Source organism: Schistocerca americana, chromosome 4 (genome assembly GCF_021461395.2).
Source record: "Schistocerca americana isolate TAMUIC-IGC-003095 chromosome 4, iqSchAmer2.1, whole genome shotgun sequence".
NCBI lineage: Eukaryota > Metazoa > Arthropoda > Insecta > Orthoptera > Acrididae > Schistocerca > Schistocerca americana.
Genome location: NC_060122.1, coordinates 191424103 through 191450563, shown reverse-complemented (window position 1 = coordinate 191450563; position 26461 = coordinate 191424103). Strand labels below are relative to the sequence as shown.

The following is a 26461-nucleotide window of genomic DNA, read 5'->3' as shown; positions in this document are numbered from 1 at the left end:
TGTCTTACGTCTCCTAATTCTGCATCACTGTTCAAGGTTCTGCAAGCATTGACTGCTTCCATTCAAATCGCTGTAATCTACGTCGCACAAAATTTGATGTATATGTCGTATCAGGTGATGTCATACACATACTGTAAATTCTATCGAGCATTCTTAAAACGCGCAAACACCAGTTTTTGTAACAAGTGACCCTTGTCCCTCCTTGAATATCCGCAGTTTTGCTTAAGCATTACGCGATTGTGTTGCTCCGGACTTATCCTAAATCGTTCACAATTGTTGTTTTACTATGATGCCGACGACCGTCCATGTACGTAATTATGTTTAGTACACACTCCTTGGACAGCGATTGTTTTTTACTACTTTCACTGTAGACGGGATACCTACCTCAATGTCCGACAAAGATGAAGTCCTCATGGCTTGATACCTGTCACAGAATCGATTTCAGTTGTTAAGCACGTATCATCATCATTGTGTTCCTCATGTACATTGTCCACACAGTCAAGAGTTTCCGACACCATTCATTCCAATGACTCATCTTGCTGAAATGCTAATATTTCGTCTGCCACTTCTTTCTTGCTGTGCGAAATTCCATGGGTTCCTATCTGACGAAATGTCAACTACGGCAACTGTTGCAGATATAACTCAATGTTTGCTTTGTATATTGTTGACATTGCTCTGCCTTGTATCAACACCACTAGCATCTCTGCGCCGTTGTGAAGTTACTCGTCAACTAAGATGTTCAAATATGATCCGTAGCCACATGTTATTATATTGATTTTGTAACTCATTTTTATTTTACTTATAGCTATGTATTTTTATCTTGTTTTTTGCTGGCATCTGATGATGGCAATTCCGCAACGCGCAACGTTGGATTAATAAAGTCAGCTTGCATCCTTGCAACTTTCTTCTGATCGACCTATTTAGCATTTTGTAGACTGCACGTACTTTTCACCATTGTCACATAACTCCTTCGTGACTTCACATAGCACCTACGCAAGTTTACGCCACACTGGACCATTCATGTGGGCAAACGGGTCTTTATTTTCAAAATAAATGTATAAATGTACTGACTAATCAAAGGAACATCTTCTTCAACAGAAGTGTCTGAATAGTGATGTAATTCGTAAATATTCTAAGTGAAAGTTGAGTAATTCTTTACTGAGTGCACAATAAACTAAAGACAAGTGTGAATGTAGGTTCGTGAAAAAGGAAACAAAAATGATATAAAGAGGCAAGTACTTGGCGAATAGTACAAATCCTGAAATTTCTAAGCGAGTATTTGTTCATAATTTTTTTTCTTGTATTGGGGAAGCTGTGTAACAGATCGAGAGCATCCCTTTAAATAGCATGCGCTTGTCACGCAGTGTGCATTAGTTAGCGTAGGTAACGCCTGTTCTGCAGCGAGACACTGCTTTGAGGCTACAATTGTTAATAGGTCTGAATCAGCAAATTTAGCTGGAGAGGAGAATATTTTGAACAAAGGGTTAGATTTTAGTCTTCCTTCAAATGTGCGTTCACAAATTGTTGAGAGGTCTTAGCTGAGGTGAAAGGCGTTTATGAAGTGTATATAGTTTCTAAGCTTTTGCAACCAAAAACTGCACTACAGACAAAGCTCTTCACAAAGCTTTAACATCATGACACTTAACAAATTTTAATTTCATTTCCACAGTGAACTGGCTGGCCACAAAATTTCCAGAAAATAATGACGACATCTCGATTGCTGATAAAGAAAATTTTGTAGTTCTTCTTTCAGTTGCAAATTATGTTTCGAAAACTGTGGATTTTTTTTTTTTTTCAAACTAAGAACATCATTGAAAATAATAAATGCCCATTTCAGTGGTATATTAACGACATGAAAAACTTGTTCAGATTTCTAATTTTCTTTTTGCTTGGGATTTCACAAAAAAGGCAGATCCCAATGAATCCTAAAATACCCACCTTCCATTCGCAGATTAATTTAAATAAATTGAATTATCCTATTCGCTCGATTCTGAACGGTTGACATGGATCCAATTACTTTTCGGTTGTTTATGCTACGGTAAACTCAAAGCTGCATTTACTTTAACGAAAAATTAGGCTATAAAAAATTGCTATTAAATGGCAATGCTTGTCATGGAAAAGGTCAAGAAGGCTACCATTACCTCTCTATGGCATCGCTAACCTTTATACAAATACCCGAAAGACAAGACGTTACAAATTATATGGACGGACCTCTTAGGACATATGAAATTGAATGACGGAGAAATTTTTGACTGCTTAGACAAAAACGCCTATTTTTGTCTTATAATTACATAACGTTTAATAACAAATCTTATAATAAAGTCATGGTCTTGAGTTGGATTGCAGTTTATCAGGCATTTTAAGTAACATTTTGATAAATGTCTCAGAGAAGAATTTTTTCAGGAACAATAATTCCAATACTGATAATGGTTTTATTTGTTGTAGATATGTTGATGATGTATATGCCTTAAATCGTGGTAACGAAAATGGTGTAACGAATTTGCTAACACATACAGTAAGAAGTACAGAAGTATTCAGATTACCATTGAGCTCGAACATAATGGATGTCTCAATTTTCTTGACATAACGATTAAAGGGTAAAGTTTAGATTTTGTTTTGGATATATTTTGTAATCCAGTCACTAGAGTTGTTGGTGCTGTACCTTGCCACTCCTATAAAAAAAACGAACATTTTTGTGTGCATTGTTCAATAGGCTAGGAAAGTTGAACTTTGATTGTGTACTACAGAGATAGGGAAACTGATCTTATTGTACAAATAGTCTTTGACAACGGATATAAAGAAAAGTTTATTCGTAACGTAGCTCAGGCCGTTTTCAGACTGTCAGACTTATTTCAGTTAAAGATAACGTCATATATGCTTCCATTTCGTTTTCAGGCCAGTGTTTTGAACAAATCACTAGTGCTTTTAGAAAAGCCAAAATAGAGAGCAGCTTCCGAACGACGAAGGCGCTTAACTGTTTCTTAGTTACTTAGGTAGTTCGAAAGTTTGATAAATCTCTGGAATTAGGCGTTTACAAATTATGTGCAGATCATGTTACTGCATATATAGGATACATCGGCTCCGTCTCATGGTTAGGTTTAGGAAACACGGGTATCAGAACACTACTGCCCTTGGTTGTCATCTGTCTAGCGACAGGCGTTCCCTAGATTCAATTAAAAATGCAGTGACAGTCCTGTATCTGGAATCGAAAGGATTGGACTTTGATATCCTCGATGACCTTGAGGTTTACAAGCGTCGCCTGGACAATTCAGACAGCCTCCCGATTGAGCAAATCATCTCCAGTGGCAAACGGTTCTCTCATATCCTTAGTGACTTATTGGAAGCATTTATTTGCCTTCCTCCTTTCCCTTTCTCTTTTACATCATCTCCCACTCAAACTGCCCATCCCCTCTCTCGTTTCCTACAGAACCATACGTATAATGACCGCTCGCTTTAGTGGTTATCTTTCTGGGTGTTACCCTGTTAACTGACAGTCCCTCTCAAGACGCCCACCACCATTCATTCTCGTTAGCTACAGTATCAGTGTATTTCCCCCCTAGCCCACGTCTGTTTTCACGGTGCTGTCCTGTGATTTGCATTTTCAACTTCTCGTGGCATAGTGAACAGTCCATTAAATTTCGGGCATGCAGCCGTCCAAATAAAATTTCCTCCACTGGTATTTCGGTCGCGTATCGTCCGGCCATCCTCTGGGTGACCCACAAGACTGACGGCAAGATGCCAACCGCGACCTTATATGCTCCACCGCAGCAGTACTGCGCTTGCGGGTCACAGATGCTTCAAGGAGGCTATCGAGAATAGGTTAGCTAGTAATTTAATAAATGCAGATAACGGTTTTAATTTGGACAATGCATGGAATTCGGCTCTTACGGTAATTAAACTGCAGAGAAGTCGTCATGGTGTCACCACCGCCGATCATACATCGATAAGCGAATCGAATATCTGTACGCCTTCGCCACAGGCGAATACATGGGTATTTCTTTGCCGCCGACCAGCGTCTGTGACCCGGTTGCGCTGTACCGCCGCGGTGGAGCAAATAAGGCCGCCATTGGCATCTTGTCATCAGCCTTGTGACTCACACTGAGGATGGCTGGACGATACGCAGCCGAAATATCGGTGGAGGAAATTTTATTTTCGCTGCTGCATGCCCGAAATTTTATCGACTATCCTGTGATTGACCAATGTTATTTTTTCATTTGAATTTAGAATTTTATTTTCTCTGTATTTTTTCTAGGATTTAAAATAAAGTGTTTTGCGTAAGTTCCAGTTTGTCGATGACAGACGTATTCTTTATAACTAATTTCAGTTTTATTCGTTTACCAAAAAATTGTTTTTAAGCTTAATCATTTAAAGATTTTTTATATTTCATATACATGTATTGACTAATTCTTCTTCATAATGCTGAGTGGCCCTGCGGTGCTTACTCTTTACTTTGTACAACGTTTTTATAAAAGTTATTTCTTTTATTATAATGCACTAATATGTCTCCACTACATGTGTATTACTTTCACGAAAACATGAACTACCATGAGGACCTTATTTTACATTCTTATTCTTCCACTGTTTTGTATATTTTGCGTCTATACATGTCACCACCGCTACGCATAGTCAAATAGCGCTGCAGAGTCAGTAATGTTCACGTGTAATAAGTGCATCATTATTGCGTTACATATTGTCATTATTTTCTGCATGTTGATTGATGCAGTTGCACTGACATGTGTTGATAGTACTTTACATTCGGAATATATTAAGATATGTACTTTTCGTGTTACTACATATTATGCTTTTTCTTTGTACACTATATCAATTTTTTCTGCCGGTCATTGTTATTATATTCTATTACTTTTGAAATTATGTTTGGTTTACACTTTGGTACTAATAGCGCCACTCTCACCGCATCAACTCCATCTCGTGTTAAGAGTTTGTATCTGACTACAGCAACCACCAACCTTTGGTTGATGATAGTTACCACTACTAAATGTAAATTTGTATTTATGTGCAACGTTATGTTTCGGAATAAATGTCTTCCAATTGCTTGTAATATATTTTTGTGTGTCTGATTACTTTGCTTTTGTAACTCATTTTTGTTATACATATAGCTATGTATTTTTTTCTTATTTCCTGCAGATATCTGATGATGGCAACATCCGAAACGTGCGCTACCGGAACAGTGAAAGCCGCCCTGCATCCATCGAATGACTTTTTCCTCAGCGACCTATACATCGTTTTTCGGACTACATATACCTTTATATGCCGTTTTGCATCCTATGAATGTTGCAAGTTCTGGTGTTTATAAGTTGGCTGCGTCGGGTCTCCTAGTCATCATTGTCTAAACGACTAAACACCGCAGTATGTCACCACATGTCACTCATAGCGTCCTAAAATAATCATTGTGACCGAAACCGGTTATGATTGTGTCAAAAAATAACGTGGAAAGAAGTAAGTAGAATTTCATGTATTATTGCGTTTGCTTCTCTTTTGGACATTTACTCGCAAAACCTTCACGTGTAGGACACATGTTGTGGTATATTACTGTAACTGCATGCTGTTATATGTTACATAGGATACAACGTGCTCTTGCAAGTTTTGGTGAAGAGTTTGCAACATCGATCAATATCAGTGACAGTAAGAATCCCTTGGTCTCATAATGGGCTCCCAAGGTAAACTGAGTACTCGTACGGTGATTAATCCGAAGTCTGCATTAGAGATCGACTAATTAATTACGTCTCGGGAGGTTCTTTCAAAATTGAAAAGACAGTTGAATTGGGACAAAACTTGAACGAATATATAGTGTGATATTAAGTTCACATAAACTGTATCGGGAGCATAACATTAAATTGGAGCTTCAGTTTCATATTTTCGGCTATCCATTGCACCTGTTTCTGCAGTCTTGGGGCAATCATGTCAAAAATGGAGACCGAAGAGCAATGTACAGCATCCTACTGCTCCTGCCATGAATGAGTTTCACCATGACTAGAGTGGCTGAGGTTAAGCTGGCTGCCCCACGCACAAGTAGACGTAGCGTGACCTAGCGAGTGAAAAGACATGAGCTCATCAGTCAACTGATGGAGCCCAAAGTGCTCTAGGTTGTCTAGCCACAACTCACGACCTTTTGTCGAAACTCCCAAGGACCAAAAGTTTCAAGTCAGCGTAAACTCCTCCGAAGATCAGCAAAAATGCCATAGACTGTGACTGTTTGTCAGTAACGTCCGTGATTGTACAAGCTCTAGTCCACTGAATTAGGCTGGTCTACCTCTGGGATGTTTGGAAATTTGGAGGACAGAGTGTGTCATAACAAGCATATTTCACATAGCAACCCATGTCCGCATCTCTTAGTGTACGGCGTAAGGCGTCGTTGAAAAGCGTCGAAAGCTACCAAGAGGGTGGGCATATAACATGTCATCCGAGCTGTCATGGCAGTAGGCCTGCAGGGGAACGATTTCAAAGTATTTGTAACATCAAGCTAAAAGAGACGTCGGGTTGAAGTTTTATGACCTTTGTTTGCAACCGCTGTAGTCGACACAGGTGTAGATGCTCCAGGCGGGACAATATTATGGATTTGCCGCCTCTTACAGGGACGTGAACGCGTTGCTTTTGGCTGTGCAATTCCCTGTTTGACAGGTGTTGCATAGAGGGCAGCACCTGTTCACACTGTGAAGCCTGGTTCGCTCTGCATCAGTTTGTCATCAAAAGGAGCCACTCCTATGTTTGTTACTGTGTGGAGCTGACAGGAAATAGAGCACTATTCTTGGAAGGAGAGGGCAAACATGTACCTTGTTTAATGGGTCGTGGATGTAAATGTTCATGCTACGTTCGGCGGCTTCCGAAACGTCGTGTTCCAGATCCAAGCACATTTACTGCCGTCTATAAGTCCCTACAAGAGACAGTTTCACCTAATTTACGTTTTCCATTGGCCCTTTCACGTAAAGCCACATGTGCATTTAAGGCGCATTTCAAAACCCGGTGTATTCACTTTGTGTTACAGGTGCGAAGGCGTGACGGACGCGGCCGTCAACGCACTGCGCGTGCACCAGAGTTTGAAGAGGATGCTTTGGCAACGCTAGAAATTACACACTCAACAAGCTTGCTGCGTGTTGCAGGTGTTAATGGGTGTAAGCCATGCCACAAGTTGGATGTATGGCATGGAGATGATTTGCGCCACTGCCACCTTCAGAAGGTTCGCGCCCTTTCACGCCCTTAACCCAGACAATTTCCCTCGTGGAATTGAATTCTGCTAGTGGTTTTTGCAAAGATAGGCCATTCAACAGGACTTTCCAAACCGTGCACTTTTTTACGGATGAGGCAACCCTTACACAAGAGGGTATGTTCAACAGCCACAATCAACACGTGTGGGCACAGAGAAAACCGCACGACGGCTTTGTTCGTGGTCACTAAGGTCACCAGGCCAGAGTTGTTGGAACATGTGCCATTCAACGTCCGACGGCGAATGTGGTACCGTTAGGATCATAGGGAATGCTATAAATTATCTCTGACATTTTATCGAGGAGGCGGGCAGTTGACTGGAAGAAGAATGGCAGAAATATGGACTGAGGTATGTAAATTTGTTACTGGAGAAACAAGTTGTATTTTGCGCAAGTGATAATGGGTAGAAGGTAAAGTGTGGCAAGCAGATGGTTTGGAGGAAGAATGAGGAGTAAGTTATGATGGAGGCAAGTTCGGCAATTGTTGGAAGAATAAGTTTCTTTCGAGCTAAATTAGGACACTAGCCAGAGAAGTGAACCACAATGATGGAAGATTTAAATAAGCAATTATATTGAAGCAGTTCTGGGAAGATGATCTTGATATACACTCCCGGAAATGGAAAAAAGAACACATTGACACCGGTGTGTCAGACCCACCATACTTGCTCCGGACACTGCGAGAGGGCTGTACAAGCAATGATCACACGCACGGCACAGCGGACACACCAGGAAGCGCGGTGTTGGCCGTCGAATGGCGCTAGCTGCGCAGCATTTGTGCACCGCCGCCGTCAGTGTCAGACAGTTTGCCGCGGCATACGGAGCTCCATCGCAGTCTTTAACACTGGTAGCATGCCGCGACAGCGTGGACGTGAACCGTATGTGGAGTTGACGGACTTTGAGCGAGGGCGTATAGTGGGCATGCGGGAGGCCGGGTGGACGTACCGCCGAATTGCTCAACACGTGGGGCGTGAGGTCTCCACAGTACATCGATGTTGTCGCCAGTGGTCGGCGGAAGGTGCACGTGCCCGTCGACCTGGGACCGGACCGCAGCCACGCACGGATGCACGCCAAGACCGTAGGATCCTACGCAGTGCCGTAGGGGACCGCACCGCCACTTCCCAGCAAATTAGGGACACTGTTGCTCCTGGGGTATCGGCGAGGACCATTCGCAACCGTCTCCATGAAGCTGGGCTACGGTCCCGCACACCGTTAGGCCGTCTTCCGCTCACGCCCCAACATCGTGCAGCCCGCCTCCAGTGGTGTCGCGACAGGTGTGAATGGAGGGACGAATGGAGACGTGTCGTCTTCAGCGATGAGAGTCGCTTCTGCCTTGGTGCCAATGATGGTCGTATGCGTGTTTGGCGCCGTGCAGGTGAGCGCCACAATCAGGACTGCATACGACCGAGGCACACAGGGCCAACACCCGGCATCATGGTGTGGGGAGCGATCTCCTACACTGGCCGTACACCACTGGAGATCGTCGAGGGGACACTGAATAGTGCACGGTACATCCAAACCATCATCGAACCCATCGTTCTACCATTCCTAGACCGGCAAGGGAACTTGCTGTTCCAACAGGACAATGCACGTCCGCATGTATCCCGTGCCACCCAACGTGCTCTAGAAGGTGTAAGTCAACTACCCTGGCCAGCAAGATCTCCGGATCCGTCCCCCATTGAGCATGTTTGGGACTGGATGAAGCGTCGTCTCACGCGGCCTGCACGTCCAGCACGAACGCTGGTCCAACTGAGGCGCCAGGTGGAAATGGCATGGCAAGCCGTTCCACAAGACTACATCCAGCATCTCTACGATCGTCTCCATGGGAGAATAGCAGCCTGCATTGCTGCGAAAGGTGGATATACACTGTACTAGTGCCGACATTGTGCATGCACTGTTGCCTGTGTCTATGTGCCTGTGGTTCTGTCAGTGTGATCATGTGATGTATCTGACCCCAGGAATGTGTCAATAAAGTTTCCCCTTCCTGGGACAATGAATTCACGGTGTTCTTATTTCAATTTCCAGGAGTGTAGTAACGAAGAATTTGTCTGTGACTGATCACGATGTCACTTCTTCAGTTAAGTATGAGTATTTAAGGTTAAAAAGTATTCATATCATGAAGATGTGAAACGAGAGCATAATATCAGAAGAAGACTGAGGAAAGAAGCCTGAAGTAACGGTTATCGACGCAGAAGATTTATGAAGGAAGAAGCAGTTATGGCGTAAAGTCAAGCGCCGGCACGCCAGTCGGGAACGATACAGCAGAGAGAGCTGTGACAAGACGTCAGCCAATTGCACGCTGACAGACTGCTTTTCACGACAACAGCGTGATAGCAGCGGCCTCTATGCGAAGACAACATAGGCGCCGCGCCCTACTGGTCGCAGCCCAGTCGAGCTTGAAGACTAGCGAGCTGAATAGAAGCGTTAATGCTCATTACTTCGCTTGCATTACAATTGTTATACAGAAGAAGCTTGTTTATTTCGGATGTGGCCCTTTGCTTGCGACACATGTATGTAGTTCTCAACGTTAAGTACTGTCATTTACTTTTCGTAATAAAACTCATTAATACAATTAGTTCTAGCTATCCAAGAAAGCAGGTTTCCTAGGCACCCCCTTTCGATGACTAGGCAGGATTGAACAGAAGAGATGAAACGAAGATATCAGAATAGTGAGAACAGTATGGACTTTTTTCCAAATAAGTATAAATGGACTGAAGAATAGCAAAGACAAATCGTTTTTATTTGAATAGAAGATGATCAGAGTAGATGAAATTACAGTGTCCGGGAGGCGTGCCAGAGATCAATCCCTGCAGTCGCGCTATCCTCTGTGTCCTCGGTGGCTCAGATGGATAAAGCGTCTGCCATGTAACCAGGAGATCCCGGGTTCGAGTCACGGTCGGCGCACACATTTTCATCTGTCCCCGTTGACGTATGTCAACGCCTATAAGCAGCTAAGGGTGTTCATGTCATTGTAATTTCATTCTAACGAGCTGCGTGGTCACCGATGGTATCTGTCCGAAAGAACAGATACCATCTTAGTATATATCAGAGTAGATGTACTGGAGTGGATAAGATGGAGACAATTACTCTAACTTTTTTTGCTAGAGAAGATGAACCTGTAAACGTGCAGCTAGTGTCAAAATTATCGTTGAGTGTGCCTAACAGAGAAAATGTTGAAATAAATAGACCCCACGGACACTTAAATTGTTGTATGTGTGTGTCCATTATTGCAATTAATAAATGTGTGTATTTGTGAAATAACCGACTGAATCCCAACTAAACATTACACATAAAATTTTTGTAGCAGCTCTTACCGCTATACAGTTTTGGAAAGCCACAGTTTGAGTCATTATAAATTTCAACTATTTTGTTTAATTAATTACGGCATGACTCATTGACACACTGACGGACGACCATAACCATCGGCGGAGCTTGTGCCGAGATACCTTCTCAGCGATCAGAGAAAGCGGTGCATCGACGTCCCAACGTACGAAACTTAGTTGTTTTAGCCGAAACAGACTGACTGCAGATTCACAATTACATTATAAATTTCAGCTCGGCTAAAACTGATCAAGGTCGTCAGGCTTAACCTCTCGAAATGTGTTTAACATCCAAATGTTAAACACATTTCGAGAGGTTATGCCTGACAACCTTGATCAGTTACAAGTAGCCATTTGCGCTGAAGACCTTGGCGAAGTGAGTACACACCGCCGTCCAACGATTACCTATCTGTGGATCTCTGGTCGGTAGCTCTGTAACATCACTTCTACCGTAGCACCCTCCATCGAGGTACGCGCCAAAGAAACTGGTACAGGTATGTGTATTCGAATACAGGGATACATAAACAGGCAGAATACAGCGCTGCGTGCGGCAACCCCTATATAACAGTTGTCTGGCGCAATTGTTAGATCGGGAGTAGCGTTTTAGAGTTAGGGTAAAATATAACCTAAATTCTTTATTATATTGCTATATAAATACAAACAAATAAACTTTGCTTTCTTGAGGCGAAGTATTAAATCAATTAAAATTAAGTTCACTTCCGCGTAGTAACTTTGTTTTACAATAATTCAGTGGTCTCACTTCCCTTTTATACCGGTCACAGACAGCACTAACACTGAGATAACCCGAAAATTCACATAGCAGTAGGGAATCTTTGAAACTTATATCACACACAGTTACCTTTCAAATACAGTTAATTAGGCTTAGGCTGTGTTTTGTAGTTTCGGCAAATTCGAAACAGATCAAGCATTGATAACTTCGTGTTGGAAAATTTTCATTAGCAACACTGATATTTAGAGCGTCTGCTTGAACTGAAACGCAGCCCGTTTCACTTAGTTGAGTACTTAATACTTCTTTTTTATAATTCTGTGTTTATATTCGTCTATATCGTATGAGCCTCTGAAAGTGTGAGAATATATTTTGGTTTTATTAATAAGTAAAGCGTGAGACACTGCGACGAATCAGCACGGAGATGACACTTGTTTGTTTCATAAAAATTACTTAGACCTTCAGAAATTGTGAAAACTGTAGTTCGACTTTCAGTTCAGGAGTTTCAGTAATTCAGAGAAGAAAACCGCTAGTAAACAGATCCAACGTTTTAGTGTGACAAATTTCATTTCTGCTGACTGTGTATAGAACACTAAAAAATAAATGTCGTGTGACTAGGGCCTCCCGTCGGGTAGACCGCTCGCCGGGTGCAAGTCTTACGATTTGACGCCACTTCGGCGACTTGCGCGTCGATGGCGATGAAATGACGATAATTATGACAACACAACACCCAGTCCCTCAGCGGAGAAAAATCTCCGATCCAGCCGGGAATCGAACACGGGCCCTTAGGATTGACAGTCTGTTGCGCTCACCACTCAGTTACCGGGGGCGGACTATGGAACACTGACCTGGCTCATTTGCAACTCATTCTAATTGTTTTGAAATTTGTTCGTAATTAACCACAACTTAGCATGGAACTCTGTTATTAGTCCAATAGACTAGAGCGTTTTCATTTGTGGAATCTTTTGGAGACGCAGCACCGAATGATCTAGACAAAGCTGAAATGGTTGAGCATCAGGCAGTCGCAAATCACGTATGGCATTTCAAATCTTCTCTTCCTCTAGAGTGCCAAAACTGACTTTACTGATATTAATTTTCGCTGTTTTGGGTTTTGTCTTATCTTCAAGTTTTTTTATTCATTTAGTTTACATTTTTGCTATCTGTATGAGTAAAGTAGTTGTCACATCGTCCGAATGGACACTCACATGGTAAATGTAATGTGAGCATGAGTGAAAAATCCTACAGTCGAGTCGTGTGATAAATTTATTTGTTGTTGGGTAAATAATTTTATTTACTCTGTATAGTCCTATTTCTTACGCCTCAAAATGTCTCTGTGTTAAACTTTGATTTGAAATTAACTGTTCTTGATGGCAATGTTCTAAATATGATCAACAATTTCTTCTGCCATAAGTTACGATTTTCTTTTCTTAAACTACTGTGCATTACACATGTATTTTCATACGTTTTCTACACATTGATTACCTGTTTTGATTTCGCAACAGAACAATTTCACTTTGTTTACGCACCAATATTTGTAGAGTAACTATTAAAAATAGCCATCAACCATTATAAGGTATACTATAGCATTGCCCGTAAATACGCTGTATTCTGGTATGACTGTGTTCTTCGGTTCCATTAACTATTATCCACAACTACTTTTTCATAGTTCTCTTTATTGAAGTTATAATTATGTAATTAGCATCAAAATAATAGATATTTCCATTTCAAATTATTATGGTTTCAAATAGTATTTCTTTATGAAAAGCTGTGTGAATCTCTTACTCATTACATATATACTTATTATTATAATATAAGAACGCCTCAACCTGAATGAGGTCTTCTTATTATCCAGGTATCATGTATTCGATGTCACATTGATACCAGAAGTAGAACACCAGTAATGTTGTAAATTCACAATCGAGGCAACTAGGCAGGTGCAGGATACTACAGCAGTCGGATGGGTGTGCGACTCCATGTCCGAAGACGTCCGCTTCCGCGCCTACATGATATTCTTACTTCCACTTCTCTTGTGTCACTGGAAAAACAACAAAATGTAATGAGATATTCCAGAAGGAGAGGTCAGTACTCATATTATTTACCTGAATGTGTTTCCAGAGTTACAATTATTAAATGTAGCCAATTAGAAAATACATACACACAGAGAGAGAGACACAGAGAGATATTTACACATATCCACAGATGTTAACGTATTTAATTCCTGTTCAAAATGTTTACTCCTTGTTGACATATTTTGGGTATATACAATGTGGTGGGAAAAAATTTGAAAAGCTTGTAAAGGTGGTGCAAGGTCGGATATGCTGAGAAATTCTCGTTAAGATAAAAGTTCGATGCGATGCACCGTTTTCGAGTTACTTAGCATTGAAGTTAGCTAATCAGTTCAAGCAGCGCGCCAGAGACTGTATCGGCAAACATTTTCTTCTTTTGGTCTCCTAAAATCTAAGAAAACAGAGCCTCAAAAATTAGACATGGGTAGGCAGTAAGTATCAAAGCGAGCCAAAGGTTGAGCAGCCTCGTGCGCTATCATCTACGCGATGAGACAAAACTGACACTAATTACATCTGGCCGAACAGCTGAATTTGCGCACGCAACGGCCCGAGTGTCAAACTTCGGTGCTGGATGTTTAACTCGGAAACAGCTTGACGAAGCGACTTTTTTTCTGACTAGTATTTCACATCATAACCTACGCTGCAACACTCTAAGAGGTTCTTTTAATATATATGGTCTTAAAATAAGCCTCTACGTGTGTGTGTGTGTGTGTGTGTGTGTGTGTGTGTGTGTGTGTGTGTGTGTGTGGGTGGGTGAGTGTGAGTGTGCTTGTGTGTGTTTATACGAGTTATTCTGGGTGGTCGAGATAACTGGGCGACCCTATTGCATGGCCCAAAATGTAGGTTGTAACTGGTGTTAAGTTCAGGTATTTTTATTGGTAACTGAGGACGGGGTACTGAATAACATTACATCAGTGTTTACATCATTTTCAGACTGACAATTGTAGCCACTATAAGTCATACGTTTTCAGGTTGGTTTGTATTTCCATGTACATGTAGCAAGAGCAAGCCACCAATGGGCAGCAGGTCAGGCGTTGAAATATGGACGCGTGGACACAAAGTGGTTCGCCTTTACTGATATGCATAGACCGGTTACTGGTGCAGTACGACCGTGCAAAAACTAGCAGGTCGTAAAGTTTTTCACGTGGGAAGACTGTTCGCCACAGAGAAAATATCAAGCAATTCACTGGTGTTTGTACATATTAAGGTGCCACATAAAAAAAACATCCGCATTTACACCCGTTGCAACCTGTTAATACTTCGAGGTGTTATTTTCAATAAGTTCTAGGGAACAGTATGACGAATACTTGAGGAATACAAGTTACTTTTAAACTTTGTATCCACCTTAATATCACTAGGACTTCGTTTTATTTTCAGCGACAATGTATACATATTTTGAGATACGGAAAACACGCTTCGAATAGGAACATGACCCGATAGAACAATATAACAGCGCCACAAAATACTGTCTCAGTCAGCAGAGCTAGGTTCCTGATTGGTCTGTAACTTCTACAGTACCACATGTAAGGAACCACTTTCTGGTAGGTTTCGTATGTTTATTTATATGCTTGCCATAACAGGAGCTCAAAATGTTGACCTTGTGCACTGTTACACACAATATAGACATTTCGGACAGACAATATTGACTGTTTCACTTTAGTATGGCTTAACTGAGAACTGGCTCGAATGATGCGGTATTTGACGTCTTCGGTAGTTGTCAGTGTTCTCTTGAAGACCTCTTGCATCGCTACAAATATAACTCCAGAGGTCGTTACTCTGTTTCGCGTGCATCCTACTTTGTGTTTGCAAAACGATGGATCGAACGATCTGTAAAATTTCTCTTTATAAAATACGTGCACAATGGGAATGACATCACTCATATTGGAACCACATGGGCTGTATTGTGTCCGGTACGATATCTTCCAGTAAAAGCAGCCACGTATGATTTACATTCATCAGATACTTGAGTCTATTTAGAATTTTGTCAGTAAGACTGAACCAGGGATCAATTCCTGAAAGACGGCCGTTACACTTAGACAGACCGAGGTCGTACTTTATTTCCCCTCTGAGCTAAAGTGGATGGTCAACGGACATGTAGTTCGTATTATGAAGATGGTTTTTCCGACTGTTTTAAACGATACTTCATCCGTTAGTAAAACCTTCCACTGAAACGGAGCATTTTGTACTTCACACTTTCAGTTTCTTGTGACTAAAGGGAAAGTTAAGTATTTGTTTGTTGTATGACAAACACTCCCACATTAGCCGCCATCGAGTGTGAAATACATACAAATTCCACATGTGGATAGAGAGAGATAGAGAGAGAGAGAGAGAATGTGATGTATTTCTCAATATTTTGTGGAATAGTGGATTCCATACCCGTTACAGATTACCACCTTAACATGGTGAAAAGATTTGCACGGCTCAGTGATTCACAGAGGTATACCAGATTGGTCAGTAGATGCGACACCAGAAAAACAACAGTTTTCCTAGAGGGCTCCCTTGGTGGGAGAATGTGGGCTGCAACCACACAGGCCCTCGGCTAAGTCTGAGGCTGCTTACACCCACTTGTGTCAGAGCTCTTGTGTCTTCCATCCTGCCGGCCTCTATTGGCCAACTCTTGCCTTTTGTCTTCCATTTTCATTCTCTAGTCTTGTCTCCCTTAGGGATAAAGGCCTCTTCAGTTGAGGTGAAGGAAACTTTCCTAGGGATGCAAACCCATAGGGGAACCTCTGGTCCTCCAGGTAGTGGGCTATGCGATGAGATGGATAACCTATCCAAATAAATCGGAAGCTCTGGAAAATTACCGGGCAAGGAGAATACTGAGAATTGCGGGATAAAATACATACTCTACGTTGCCACATCGAACTTTCAGAGTCTAATGAGAAACAATACCGAGCTTAATAAAACACTTAAAAATTTTAAAACAAATTTAGCTGTGACTAACTAACCAAAAAGAAGTCGAAAAATACTAAATATCTAGACGATTACCTTATGTCACATAGAGGGGTAGCACTGAGTGAAGAGCATGTAGTGGAGCAGCAGTGTTAATAGATTATAAGGACATCACTACAGAAATATGCACAAGTAATATAAAGAATCATCACAGTGAGACTGAAACCTGATTGAGGACACTTAGTTATAGGAACTCACACACAAGAAGAAGAAAAGAAGAAAAAAACTGATACCTCTTATAACAACTGGGAAATCTGAGAGAGTTTTTGCCTTTGATGAACTGAATGTAAGCAATACATTTATATAATGTAACCAATACCTTTTTAAAAAGAGGTGATAGATCTCTTATTGACTGCATAGCACTAAACAAAATGTATTGCCTATGGTGACACACCAGTACGCTGTGGAGGGGCGGGGAACATGAGTACGAATCATTATCTTGTTGTCTGCCTGCTTAGCTGGGTGGTAACGTGCTTCCCTCTCATGCACTGGGACCAAGTTCGATTCCCGGCCGGGTCGGAGATTTTCTCCGCTCGTGGATTTGGTGTTGTGTTGTCTTCATCCTCATCTTTGGCTACAAGTCGCCCAATGTGACGTCGAATGAAGTAAGACTTGTGCTTGGCGGCCGAACCCGAATAAGACATCCCGTCCAACAATGCCATAGGGTCATTTCATTGCCTTGTTAAATCAGAGATACAATTCCGGAAGAGATGGGAAAAGAAAGAACAAGAGAAAAAATGAAAGAAACCCAAACAAAACCTTTTACGTGTATATTCTCCAAAAAGAGAGTTTCACGAATCTACATGAATGCTGATTATCTAAGCTTCTCCCACAAAAGGCCGTCAAGTGAAGATCCAACCCCAGATTAAACAAATACTAAAAACTGCAGACAGATGGCTAAAGAAATTCTACGTGAGGAACCCAAAACGATTCGAAAAAGGGGACTTAAAATTTGGAATGCAGGGATACAAGAAGGCGTAGAACAAAAAGCATGTAGGTGGTTCTTGCAGAAACAGAGTGATGAAGGTAAGGAAAAATATATTGAAATCAGAAAATAAACAAAAACGAAATATTACGCGTACACATAGATACTGGTGGGTTACATTTATAAGCATAGTTAAATACGAAATTTGTGGCATATAAACTGGTCAGACAGCTAAGAGAATCGGCAAAATCATCGAAAATATAAATATCATTGATTCAGAAGTGTGGGTAACTCTATAAGGAGTCATGGTATAATTCAGATGTAGAAAAGCCAACGGATGGAAAAGCAGAGGAAGGGAGGCATCTAAGATATTTGAGAGAGATAAAACAAGCATTCAAGAAAAGATAAAGTTGGAAAAGCGCCAGGTTTTCAAGGAATTAACTTGGTAATAATAATAATTTCGGTTGCTCAACGGCCTGACCAAGTCTTTCCACTGGACGCCAATTCGGCGACTTGCTTGTCCCTAGCCTACCCCAGTTATCCAACCAGGGGAAGGAGTCCCACAGTTTAACGTGGGAAACAAACCACCTGTCGTTTCTGGCGATTGCTCACATGGTTGGGAGGTGAAGGCTGGGTTAAAACGCAAACCTAAAAATCCAAGCTCCGTCTGGGATTCGTTCGCGCAACGTCTTGGCTGCAATTCAAGCTCTTTACCACTTTTATTTTTATTAATTCTTCATTTTGTCCTTCATCTTTCTCTTCATTTAATCTGGACAGACATCACAGGACACCCCTTCAAGTTCATCGTTGAATACTTCACACAGATTTTTCATTACAGAGGACAGTCAGGACCACTAGACCACCAGGCTCGAACCGATAACATATTGTGAAATATTTCTAGAATTCAGACTTCTGTTTTTCTGCAACATGTGTCTGGGTACAGGTAAAGTAACAGTAGAACGGAGATGCGCTAATTATAATTTCACTGTTTAAAAAAGGACGTAGAAGTAACAAAAATAATGGCAGGGGAATGAGTCTTCTGAGAGCTTCTTATAAGATCTGCAGCAAAATAATTAACGAAAGGCTTTCTAATATCTGTGATTCAATTTTAATTAGAACAGCAAGCAAGCATCCGTAACGGAAGATCCCCTGCCGACGATGTTTTCACACCGATACGTAAGATATGAAAATCGTATTTGGGAACACCCCTAGCTTTTATCGATTATGAATAAATATTTGAACGCATCCACAGAAAAATGCTCTAGTCAATAACGGAGAATAGAGGTTATACAAGGCCACCGATAAAAATATTCCTATGTTCGTATAAAAACACCAAAATAAGACTAGATTCTGGCAAAGAGCTGATACCACAAGTAAACTCCAACACATGCGTAAAATATATCATCTACACTGTACAACATCTACATCGACGATCTGGTCAAGGGAATGGTTGAAGGACCGAACAGCTCAAGGCAAAACAACTGTGACAAATAAAGCTCCAACAACAGAGCTTTTTGCCACAGACCTGGTAATCATGTAGGACACTGAAAATAAATTACAAATAGCGGTACATGGGTTAAATAATAGAGGTCTAAGTTACAACCTGAAGATCTCTACAGCTAAAATGAAAATACCGTATAAGAACCAAGACAATCATTGGAAACCAGTTAATAGAAATGGTAACTCATTTCCAATATCGAGGATGTGACACAACTTTTGAAGAAGAGAGAGATATACGTAAGATAAGTAACATCTGTAAACATACATGTAACCTGATTAGAAGAACCCTGAAGGTCAAAACAAGAACAGAAATCAAATAGAAATTTTATACATTCGTGGCACTATCCACACTGGTATACGGAGCAGAGAGTTGCACATTAAGATCAAAAGACGTAAGATACCTTGAAACACCAGAAATAAAGTACCTTAGATAAGTGAAGAGATGCAGAAGAGAAGAGAAAACAACAAATGAAGGCATAAGGAAAGACCTGGGGGTGTAGTCGTTAACTGAAAAAGCAATCCAAGAAATCAGCATCAGAAACAGCATGTATTGCGTATGTCGCCTCGGTGAATTCCTGGAAGAGCGATGGAATACAATACTATTGGAAGATGGGGTATGGATAGACTGAGGAAGATATGGTGAGGGCGGAAGAGGCTATGGGGCTTAACCCTTGATTGGCGGAAGAAGAAGGTAGTCGGTTAGAAGAGGTACCAAAAAACTAATGTGAAGAGATACCGTGATGTGAATCAGAATTTTATTTGGTAAGAGAAGATGTGAACATCAGGATACATCGGGTATCATAGCCAACAGAAGTGAGAGGGCATTAGAACGCGTCTCGGATAGGAACAAGAGCGTCTGTGGTACTTAGGATCGATCTAAAAATCCTCCAGAAGGAGCAGTAAGAACAATATCTAAAACCACCATCTTCACTTACGTGCATCTCTTCGTGGCAGGTGAAATAGACTAAGTAACAACTCACCAGAATGAATTAAACATGGGGCTCCTGAGTTAAACAAAGTGTTCACCTGAATCTAATTATAATATTCCTCGTACAGTTCATCAGTTTTCATCCTATGTACTACATAAACTGTAGGCAGTAAGGAGAACAACCTACGTAAAAATATCTCGGTCAGTAATTCGAGGCCTGTACACTAGACGATTCCAAATGTAAGTTACTCATTATTACAGCAGGCCAAGTAACCTTTACTGAATGCTGTGCTAGACAACAAAGTGACGTAGATACATGACCCTAATTTTAACATACCCACCAAGGCTTTGTAAATAACGTTCAGAACTATTCTTTTCCTTGACAACAGAAATGCGCTTCTTGGTCACGAAGCTATTCGAGAACGTCCTCAAAGTAGGAAAATTTCTTTCCCTCGTACATTTTTTAATCTTGCCGAAAAGATGAATATCACGTGTTCCTTGACCCAGATTTCGCTTCATCAGTTGCGTGTATTATTTCACGGCAGATGCACGCCACATTGAATTTGGTCCATGTGAAGCCAGAATTGCCGGTGAACCAATGGACAATTTGTGCGCACTGTGGTTCGTCCGTAATTTGTACTGTGGCAGAACTGTGTCTGCGGGATAATGGGAGCATGCGCCCTCTTCTGACAATGCGCCACTTTTAGGGCTCAATAGTTTTAGCTTGGGATGACAGGGTAACTTTCTGTACGAAGTCCCACAGTACAAGTTGCAAGCAAGAAGGTGTGAAGGGCAGCTTACAAAATATGTGGCATAATATTCGCAGGTTGTATAGTGGGTGTAAGCAGCCTCAGACTTAACCGATGGCCTGTGTGGTTGCAGCCCACATTGTCCCACCAAGGGAGCCCTCTAGGAAGACTGTTGTGTTTCTGGTGTCGCATCTACTGACCAATCTGGTATACCTCTGTGAATCACTGAGCCGTGCAAATCTTTTCACCATGTTAAGGTGGTAATCTGTAACGGGTATGTAATCCACTATTCCACAATATATTGAGAAATACATCACAATCTGGACACAACGAACGAGCTGATACAAAATTGTCAAAGCAACCATTGAGATTCACCTCGTACCACTACAACTAAACATAAGAAAGTGATTATTATATAAAAGGGAAGACGTATGATGCACAATAATTGGTAGCGCTCTTGGTGCATGCTGCTCATTCAGGACAAAGATTGAAGTTTGCATTCCAGTATGTAAATACCGCAACTGGGCGTCCACGGAATGGTGAAAGTTGGGCGCTTCAAATTAATCCCGTTTCATGTTCCATAGGACAGATTTCCGTTGGCATGTACGGTGTGAAATCTGAAAGCAAACACCCTGCAACGAGGAGGGAGAGTTATGGTAGGGGAATCTTTCCATGGGGTTCCCTGGGTACTCAGACTGGAAAGCACAATTGATCAACACAAGTATGCATCTACCCTTGGGAAACATGTCCACCTCCACGTGCAGTTGGTTTCTCCTCGACACTATAGCGTCTGCCAGTAGGACAATGCAACCTCTCGCACAGGACTTAGTGTACTTTCATGGCTCGAAGAGCACCAGGATGAGTTTACCAAAATCCATGCCCATCAAACCCACAGAATTAAAACAAAATCGAGAATCTATCGGACTGTTCGCGCCATGGATCCTCAGGCGATAAACGTAGCACAGATGGCTGCGGCACTGGAGTCACCAAGGCTCCAAACCCCCTTCTGTACGTTCCAGGGCCTCACTGAATCTGTTCCTACACGTCTCGCAGTGGTCAGTGCTGCAAAAGTTGGTTATTCGGACGTTCAACAGGTGGTCACATTAATGTGATAGGACTGTGTATGAGTAATCACAGGAGGTGCTTGAGTTGTGGCGTTGAGATCCAGTAATCCACTGAGTGTACCCGTCCTGAAACAATACATCACATATTCCCATTATTTGTTTGGTTGATTTGGGGGAGTGACCAACCAGCTAGGTCATCGGTACCAGCGGATTAGGGAAAGAAGTCGGCTGTGCCCTTTCAAAGGAACCGTCCCGATAGTTGCGTGAAGCGATTTAGGGAAATCATGGGAAACCTAAATCAGGATGGCTGGACACGGATTTCAACCGTTGACCTCCGGTAGAAATCTATCGGAGAATGAAATCTGTGAATGACGAAGCATGTCTGTTGAAAACCACTGTTGTCGAATGGTGGCCCAACTGGTGTACCGGTTGCGATTCGATAATCACATCCTCATATTAAAAATGTAATGCAGAAGTTACGCCAACTCAAAAGGAAGGTACTCAAGCACCCACTCTATAGTCCTCATCTCTCTCCAAGTCTTCAGTCCCCTAAAAAGTATCTTGGAAGATCGACGATTCATTACTGATGATGATGTGCAGCAGACACGGACTTCATCACGTAACAGGGCACGGTGTTAAACCAAGTGGGCATCTTCAACCAGGTTTGTCTGTCAATCCTCACGGCGATTTTGTCTGATTGACATAACGAGTCTGGACCGTATGGCCTTCGAACCGAAACGTTTCGATCTTCCATTATAAAAAACTCACTCCACATTCGATGGTTAGGAATAGTCTGAGAAGCTTGTAAGAGTGTAGTAAATTGGGGAATGAGTCTGACTGAACTATGTATTCGGTCGACGACTACGCTACTGTGCTGTTGCCAATATGAGCGTAGGTTTATCAGCAATTGACTTGCATTTTTTCTGTTGTTAAAAAAAGTGTATTATGTATACACCACAAAAACAGAAACCTCGTTAGGTACCGGCGTCAGAAAAACATCCGTTTCTAAGTGCTCCACCTAGCGTGTCACTGCCACGTTTCTGTAGTTGTTATCTGCCTGGGGTATGTGAAGTTTTCACGGTTCCTCCAAACTTTTTTGTAAATCTATTCAGATACTTTGGTAATACTGCCTCGTGTTCGTGGGCAAATAATGTGCACAGAGATTCTCTGGCATTAAGATAAAAACACTTAAGTACAGTAGGTGCTAGTGACATAGAATAAACACTCAAGCTTTGCCAGACAACGGGTCATTATTCTAATTCCCCACGAATTCTAATTACCCGTGCCCTGCCAATTTTACGCTTTGTTCTAATTCTATAGGAATTCTATTTACTCTTGCTATCTGCCTACTTTGTGCTTCACTGCCCCGCAAACTTTTCGTGTTCTTTTCCACTCTTGAACACAAAGTTTATCCATTAAAAAAAGAAAAGATAAAAGTCCTTTGAAACCTTCCTGGGAGGCACTCTCCACTCGTTTCATTGTGACTATGCAAGCATAGACAGGATGTGGTTTAAATTCAGAGAAATAATATTGACTGCAATTGAGAGGTATTTACCAGAAAAATTAATAAGAGATGGCACTGATGGTCCATGGTGCACAAAACAGGTCAGAACATGATTGCAGAGGCAACGAAACAAGCAAGCCAAATTTAAAAGGCAGAAAAATCCCCAATATTGGTGAAGTTTGACAGAAATTTAATGTGAGATGCTTTTAATAATTTTCACAATGAAACTCTGTCTCGAAATCTCGCATAAAATCCAAACAGCTTCTGGCTGTATGTGAAGCACACTAACGACAGGACGCAATCAATAGCATCATTGTGCGATAACTATGCTTATGATATTAATGACAGTGCCACTAAATCAGGGTTACTAAACACTGTTTCCTGAAAGTCCTTCACAAAAGAAGACGAAGTAAATATTCCAGAATTCTAATCAAGAACAACTCCCGAGTAGCTTAGAAGTAGCCATCCTTTTCTGTAACGATGCAGCTTAAAACGCTTAATAATGGCAAGGTCTCCGGTCGAGGATGTATACCAGTCAGGTTCCTCTCTGAGTATGCAGATACAGTAGCTTAGCTCCATTCTTAGTAATCATATACAACCGCAGGCAAGTCGACAGATGCGTATCTAAAGACAGTAAAGTTGTACAAGTCCGCCAATACTCAAGAAAGGAAATAAGAGTACTCCGCTGAATTACAGATCCATATCACTAACGTCGAATTGCTGGAGGATTTTGGAACATACATTGCGCTCGAATATTATGCAACACCTCGAAGGAAACGATTCATTGACCAATAGCCAATGCTGATTCAGAAGGTACCGTTCTTCTGAAACTCAACTAGCTCTTTATTCTCATGAAGTAATGACTGCTAGCGACAGGTGACATCAGATTGAGTCTATGTTCTCAGATTTCCAGAAGGCTTTTGACACAGTTCCCCACAAGCGACGTCTAATTAAACTGCGTGCCGATGGATTGTCGCCTCAGTTGTGTGACTGGAGCCGTGATTTTCTGTCAGAAAGGTCACAATTCGTAGTAACTGACGCTAAGTCATCGAGTACTACAAAAGTAATATCTGGTGTTCCTCAGACAAGTGTGATAGGCCCTGTGTTGTTCCTGATCCACATGAACTATTTAGGAGACGATTTGAGCACTTCTCTTAAGCTGTTCGTAGATGTATGTCATTTACCGTAATTTATGTCATCAGATGATCGAAACGAATTGCAAATTGATTTAGACAAGATACCTGTATGGTGCAAAAAGTGGGAATTGACTCTAAATCATGAAAAGTGTGAAGTCATCCACATTAGCACTAAAATGAATCAGCTAAATTTAAGTTAGACCTGTGGCCTTTGTAGTCTGATCCCTTCACCACCCACAAGTTACACGATAAATCACATAAAACACAACTAAACACTTGCTGATTACTATTACGAATAACTTTGAATCTTTCTGGCAGATTAAAACTGTGTGCCAGACCGAGACTCGAACTCGGGACCTTTGCCTTTCGCGGGCAAGTGCTCTACCATCTGAGCTACCGAAGCACGACTCACGCCCGGTACTCACAGCTTTACTTCTCCCAGTTCGCAGGAGAGCTTCTGTAAAGTTTGGAAGGTAGGAAACGTGGTACTGGCAGAAGTAAAGCTGTGAGTACCGGGCGTGAGTCGTGCTTCGGTAGTTCAGATGGTAGAGCACTTGCCCGCGAAAGGCAAAGGTCCCGAGTTCGAGTCTCGGTCGGGCACACAGTTTTAATCTGTCAGGAAGTTTCATATCAGCGCACACTCCGCTGCAGAGTGAAAATCTTATTCACGAATAACTTTAATTGGTAAGATGGTACAGATAATCTTGTGTGGAAAGCAAATCAAAACCTTGGATATATTGGCAGAACACTTAGAAAACCTAACAGGTCTACTAAAGAGTATGAAGGCTTTCACGACCGGATGACATATCTTCTGGTAAACCTTGCGGGATGTAAGGTCGTGGTCCATGAAACTCTTCAGCTCCTAACGTTTCGTCCAGTGCTTCGCTGGACATCTTCAGAGGGGTGTTTCTCCTCCGGTGAGTCTTGCCGACTGACGGGTCGGACGTCTGAGAGCGACTTATGTATCGTAGAAAGTGGGCGTGACCAGAGTTACACGTGATATGCAGAGATAACCTTTGTCAGAGATAAAACTTAACTATCGATCGTAATCTTGTCACGGATAAAACTGTCTAGCAATTCTGTAGTGCTACTGTCCAAATATCACTAAGTTTCATGGTCTCTTCTTTCCGATTGAAATTATCCCTATGTTTATATATTTCAATTGCTTCTCTGCAAAGCCGTGGGTAATAGTTCGTCGTCGTAGATAAAATTTTTGTTTCGGAAAACTTCACTTGATGATTTCCTGGCTGAAAAGCGTGTTCTGCTACAGCCGATTTATCTGTTTTTCCTAATCGGCAAAGACTTCTGTGTTCTTTTAACCGTGTATTTACGCTTCTTTTTGTTGTTCCAACATAAACTTTACCACATGTACACGGAATTTTATATACGCCACTGGCTGATAGAGGAGCGCGTTTATCTTTTACAGACCGAAGAACGTGACAAATTTTCTTCGTTGGTCTAAAAACAGGTCTAATATCATGTTTACTGAAAATCTTTCCAATCTGATCCGTTACTTTCTTTATAAAAGGGAGAGAGACTGTATTCTTCCATCGTTTTTCGGACTTGTCCTTAAGCTTTTTGTTGTTTGGGTGCAGAATTCTGCTTACTTCTTTCTTTGAGTAGCCATTTTTCTCAAAAGCGTGCTTCAGATGTTTTAATTCGTCGTCTAGATACTCTGGCGTGCAAATCCGTCTGGCTCTGTCAACGAGACTTGTAATCACACCTCTTTTTTGCTTTGGATGGTGGTTAGAGTTTTTATGTAAGTATCTGTCTGTGTGCGTTATTTTTCTAAAAATCTGTTGTTTCAAGCTTCCATCCGTCTGTCTCATAACTAAAACATCCAAAAACGGTATTTTGTTATCATTTTCTCTCTCCATGGTAAACTGGATTCTTGGATTTATATTATTAAGGTAATCAAAAAATTCGTCTAAGGCTTCTCTATCATGTGGCCAGACCACAAATGTATCGTCTACATACCGATACCAGCGAGATGGTTTCTTATCTGCTTTCTCCAAGGCTGACTGTTCGAATTTCTCCATGTAGAAATTAGCTACTGCAGGACCCAATGGGTTACCCATTGCTACGCCATTAAGTTGTTCGTAAAACTCATTATTCCACTGGAAATGACTGGAAGTAAGACAGTGTCTGAAAAGAGCAGTCAGATCTTCTGGAAAAATATCCGTTATAAAATCCATAACTTCATTAACTGGAATCATAGTAAATAAAGATACTACATCGAAACTTACTAAAATATCTTCAGGAGTCAGAATAAAACCTTCAATTTTCTCTATAAAATGACGTGAGTCCTTTATATATGAGTCCGTTTTTCCTAAATATTGTTGTAAGCGAGTTGTTAGATATCTTGCTATTTCG

The 26461-nt window shown here is 41.4% G+C and overlaps 2 protein-coding genes across 2 annotated transcripts in view; one reads left to right on the top strand and one right to left on the bottom strand.

Annotated features, from left to right (window-relative positions):
- The window catches only part of LOC124613341 (nephrin-like), a 161786-nt gene extending 156569 nt beyond the window's left edge, over positions 1-5217 (top strand). Inside the window, exon 9 of the mRNA XM_047142038.1 lies at positions 5146-5217. Within this exon, the coding sequence (XP_046997994.1) occupies positions 5146-5217 (72 nt within the window). The remainder of the gene's footprint in view (positions 1-5145) is intronic.
- Positions 5218-12917: 7700 nt separating this feature from the next.
- Positions 12918-26461, bottom strand: part of LOC124612977 (B-cell receptor CD22-like) — a 115828-nt gene continuing 102284 nt past the window's right edge. The window contains exon 9 of the mRNA XM_047141505.1: positions 12918-13299. Within this exon, the coding sequence (XP_046997461.1) occupies positions 13297-13299 (3 nt within the window). The 3' untranslated portion in view covers positions 12918-13296. The remainder of the gene's footprint in view (positions 13300-26461) is intronic.